The 5000-nt window shown below is 41.8% G+C and overlaps 2 protein-coding genes across 3 annotated transcripts in view; one reads left to right on the top strand and one right to left on the bottom strand.

Annotated features, from left to right (window-relative positions):
- The window catches only part of LOC116064546 (zinc finger protein 239-like), a 914372-nt gene that overhangs the window by 265929 nt on the left and 643443 nt on the right, over window positions 1–5000 (bottom strand). The gene's annotated exons all lie outside the window — the stretch shown is intronic.
- The window catches only part of LOC116061814, a 23209-nt gene continuing 21272 nt past the window's right edge, over window positions 3064–5000 (top strand). For both annotated transcript variants that reach the window (XM_031316173.2, XM_031316174.2), the window contains exon 1: window positions 3064–3373. Coding sequence is in view for 1 of the 2 variants with exons in the window: in XM_031316174.2 (XP_031172034.2) it covers window positions 3317–3373 (57 nt within the window). In the remaining variant the exon portion in view is untranslated. The remainder of the gene's footprint in view (window positions 3374–5000) is intronic.

The raw sequence follows: 5000 nt of genomic DNA on the forward strand, positions 1-5000 counted from the left end.
AGCCGACTCCGGAAGTAAAAATACCGTTGATTTTCTCCATAAGGATTTAGAATATCAGTCATAATGTCTAAACCATCCCATAATGTCTAAACCATCCGAGGTAGACTGACCCCGAGCGACGTGGTCTAAACCATCCCATAATGTCTAAACCATCCCATAATGACTAAACCATCCCATAATGTCTAAACCATCCCATAATGACTAAACCATCCCATAATGTCTAAACCATCCCATAATGACTAAACCATCCCATAATGACTAAACCATCCCATAATGTCTAAACCATCCCATAATGACTAAACCATCCCATAATGTCTAAACCATCCCATAATGACTAAACCATCCCATAATGTCTAAACCATCCCATAATGACTAAACCATCCCATAATGTCTAAACCATCCCATAATGACTAAACCATCCCATAATGTCTAAACCATCCCATAATGTCTACGTGGTTGTGTAACGAAGGTTTCTGCTCCTCCATTCATTTTGACGTCACTTTGACAGAGAATAACTTTACATCTGAAGAGTTTAAAGACTCTATTTGTCCGTTGTTTATTTCTAAAGAAACACGACAATGTATAAAAGGCTCCGTTACCTTGTACCTCACGTTATGGCTCCGTAGCAGACGTTTTTATAAAAACAGGCTAACGATTGGGTCATAACCACGAGACTTACTGTCTCATAGTAGAGGAATTACCGTATAGTACAGGAGAAGCTCGCAGGCAGTTTGGACTTACATTAGCTGTTTAAGTTTAATTACTAATGTTAACTATCATTTTAGTGATCAATAATTAGCCTGTGTCTATGTTATCTCCTTACATATACCTACGCTCTCCGTCTCTGCTAGATTGGGAATGATTGAGATTTCTCTTGGCACAGCTACCAGAAGACTTACAACTTTCAGACAGGTTGCTCACGGCACATCTACGTCTTCAAGCTCAGTTGGAGGCTGCTCAGTAACGCTCAGCCATCACCGGAAAAGGTCTTCTAATATCCTTCACTGGTCTCCGTCCAGAGACACGGGACCTGTTGGTCCATTCTTATATAGCCTACTGTCTATGGAAACCGCGAACGGCTAGAGCGAGCTTCTACCATTGAAGTCTACGATAGTTTCTGTACACGGTCTTGGACCTTCTGCCTTTTTTGCCGTTTTCAAAATGTTTTTTTTGCGCCAAATCAAATGTGTTATGTTCACTATTCATCTCGTAGCTGGTTGGCTCGGTTCCAGACTTAAAACTCTATTTAAGTACTACTCTATATATAAGCAATTTATCGAAACGTCAATGAAACAATTGGATGGGGAAAAGCCATAGACATATATAAATGGACCAACAGATCCCGTTGCTCTGGACAGAGACCAGTGAAGGATATTAGAAGACCTTTTCCGGTGAGTCTGAAAGTTGGAAGTCTTCCGGTAGCTGTGCCAAGAGAAAGTCCTCCCAGAAAAATGGCAAGTTTTTTTGTGATTGTTGCGGGCAAAAATCCTTGATTATGCGGCACGTTTTCTTAAAAAAATGCGATGGAATATGCGGGATATTTATGCAATTTTATGCGATGAAATTGCGGGAACTTGCAAAAACTGCGGTTTCATCGTGGCTTCATCGCGGGGTTTGCAGCTTTTCGATGATGTTCACGTCGCGTAATTACGTCACTTGATAACGTTCCCACGGCAACAGGGGGAAATGGCTGCTCTTGTGTGAAGTAAACGCAACATTTTTCAACTTTCTGCTAAGATATGTGTGTGACTTTTTTGCAACGAAAATGCGGGGATTATGAAATCATGCAAGCCCCGCACATTTTGCGCGGAAATCGGCAATTTATGCGGCGAAAGTGCGGCGTATTTCAAAAAAATGCGCCCCCTCGCATAAATATGCGGACTTTAGCTGATTATGCATTGAATTATGCGATCGCATTATTGCGTTTTTCTGGAGGGACTGAAGAGAAATCTCAATCATTCCCAATCTTCCAGAGACGGAGAGCGTAGGTATATGTAAGGAGATAACATAGACACAGGCTAATTATTGATCACTAAAATGATAGTTAACATTAGTAATTAAACTTAAACAGCTAATTTAAGTCCAAACTGCCTGAGAGCTTCTCCTGTACTATACGGTAATTCCTCTACTATGCGACAGTAAGTCTCGTGGTTATGACACAATCGTTAGCCTGTTTTTATAAAAACGTCTGCTACGGAGCCATAACGTGAGGTACAAGGTAATGGAGCCTTTTATACATTGTCGTGTTTCTTTAGAAATAAACAACGGACAAATAGAGTCTTTAAACTCTTCAGATGTAAAGTTATTCTCTGTCAAAGTGACGTCAAAATGAATGGCAGTCAATGGGATGCTAACGGGAGGTGATGGCTTGGTAGCATGAAAATGGCGCCATAGGAGCTACGCGGTCCAAAGAGAGGCTTACCCCCTTGGGAGAAGCACTTCCGGAGACAGAACCGAAAAAAAGTGGGCGGTAACTGTTGAGCTCTATGGGCTTGAATCATATATATATATATATATATATATATATATATATATATATATATATATATATATATTTATATAAAGGCTTCAATGGGCTCTCGGCCAGACGGACTTGCAGAGCAAATCTCAAATTTGCTGTAAGTTCGTCAGGGTTTTCCCGGGCTAAGATAGATAGTTGCCTATAGGGGGGAAAAAAGCCGACACCCTATCGAATAGTTTATCCAACGTTGTACGCAATGTCCGATGTTTCTATTTATATTTCTATATTTTTTTTAAATATTTCCCCAGTTATAGGAGTTCTTACTTCATTGATTTTCTGGTCCAGTCAGAGATACTGTTGACTGTTATTCAGTAGCCTAATCTGTGTTAAAATGTGAATATAAACTCATTATTTGTATGACATGTAAAGTCTGTGTGTGTGCTGGTATATGGGCGCGAGCATGTGCGCGTGCGCACGAGTTCACGCGTGTCCTGCCCTTGTGCTATGATCCGGCGCGTGGACACACGCACGCACACACACAGACACACACACACACACACACACTGCATCTCTCTCTCACAGAGAGAGAGAGAGAGAGAGAGAGAGAGAGAGAGAGAGAGAGAGAGAGAGAGAGAGAGAAAAGACGGGAGGCGGAAACCTCCATCTGCCCTGCTCGGTGACCGACCCGTCATCCTCGGGCTCGGGGAAAAAAAACTGGATCATTTCCTCGCCGTTTTTGTTCAAACCGTTAAAAAAAAAAGCGAGAGAGAAACCGAGTGAAAAGGTGACAAAAGAAGAGGAAAAGATGGAGGGAATTCGACATGGAAGAAATCTATAGGAGTCTATATATAGGCTATGCCCCGGACTGCACCACCTCCGCCGCCGCCGCCGCCACCTGCCCTGCCGGTACCGGTAAGTCACGGAGGAAAAGATGGGCTGTGAGAGGGCTGTCCGTCCCGGGGCGAGTGAGTGCTAGCAATGGCCGGTTATCGATGTTAGCTGACCCGTGAAAATGACTTTTGAGGTCTTGTGAGGTCGGGTTACTGTTCAGCCATGTTGCAGGAGAGCGCGAGGGAGGGGAGGGGAGGAGGGGGGGGGCTGAGGGGGGGCCAACGGTAACCAACGGCAGGGCTCTTGACACCTGCCCTCGTTCCTAGTAACTGGAAAAATACGTTAAGAAATGTCTACATTGGCGGTTAAAGGGTACGTTAAATCCTTCCGCCATCCCACACCGGGGGAATGACTTTCTGACTCGGTGTGTCGGTGAGTCTGGGTGCCGTTCAGCCATGTTGCAGGAGGAAGGACAGATAACTAGCTAACAGCGGGGCTCCGGGGGGTTTGACACCGAGCGAACGACACCGAGGGGAGGGGGGGGGGGATCGGTGGAGAAACTGGTGCCCGGTCATTTTGGTTCCCCTGGCGGATGCGGATGCGGTGGCGGCAGCTAGTTCTGTGTCGCCTAGAGACGGAGGCAGGAGGCAGGATGCACGAGGCTGAACAGGGTCGAGGAGGGTAGTGAGTGAACCGAGGCGGTGAACAGGCTGTTATTTTCATTTATTTTAATAATTTAGATTTCATATATTTTTTTAGTAACGTTAGTAGATATTTTTAAAGAAGATTTTAAGTAATTTTTTTTATTTTTATGATGAACAATTGGAGGCCTAATTAATTATTTTTTTTAAATATATTGTCCTTTTTGAATTTGGATTTCCGTGAAGCATAGCTTATTTAATTGTTTATAGGCTATAAAAAATATATTTTTATTTTATTTATTTTTATATTTCCATATTTTAATTTTGTTGACCACTTTATTTATTTATTTTTTAGATTTTTTTTTTATTATATAATTGTCCTAATATATGATTTATAGCCTACATATGTGCTATGTGTATAATATGAGGCTACATTTTTGTTTTTAAATTGCCGATGGGATTCAGAATACATATTTTAGTTTTAGTTTTTTGATTGTTCAAAATGGGATTTTGTAAAAAAAAAAAAATTATTTTATATATATAATATATATATATTATTTGCTATTCACACACATTTATTATATGTATTAATGAAAATTAAATTGGCTTTTTTTCTTCGTGTATCGCTACATTATAGCTGATAATAAATATATTTAAAATACATGTTATTTCGCTGCAGTGCAAAGGGGCAGAAGGGATCAGGAATGTAACAGCTGGTGGCAGGTGCCAGCGGTTATTGATGATTATTGGTCATAACTGATGATTGTTTGTCTACGGGAAGGTCAGGGCAGGAGACGGCACAGCTGGGTTCGTTACCATGGCGATAACAGGAATGATTTATCCCCTTATTATTGGCTCTTATCCATTCAATAATTTATCCATTCACAGATTCACTTTGTTCATATTCCTTTTCTTCATCCCATCCTCCCTTGTTTTCTCCCTCCCTCGCTCCCTCTCTCTCTTTCTCTCCATCCTCTCCTGTCCTCTCTCGCCCTTCATCCTCGTTGTCTCTTTTTCCTCTCTCAATCCATCTTCTTTCCTCCCTCTCCCCGCTTTCACCTCCTTTC

The sequence above is a fragment of the Sander lucioperca genome, chromosome 17 (genome assembly GCF_008315115.2).
Source record: "Sander lucioperca isolate FBNREF2018 chromosome 17, SLUC_FBN_1.2, whole genome shotgun sequence".
NCBI classification, from domain to species: Eukaryota; Metazoa; Chordata; class Actinopteri; order Perciformes; family Percidae; genus Sander; species Sander lucioperca.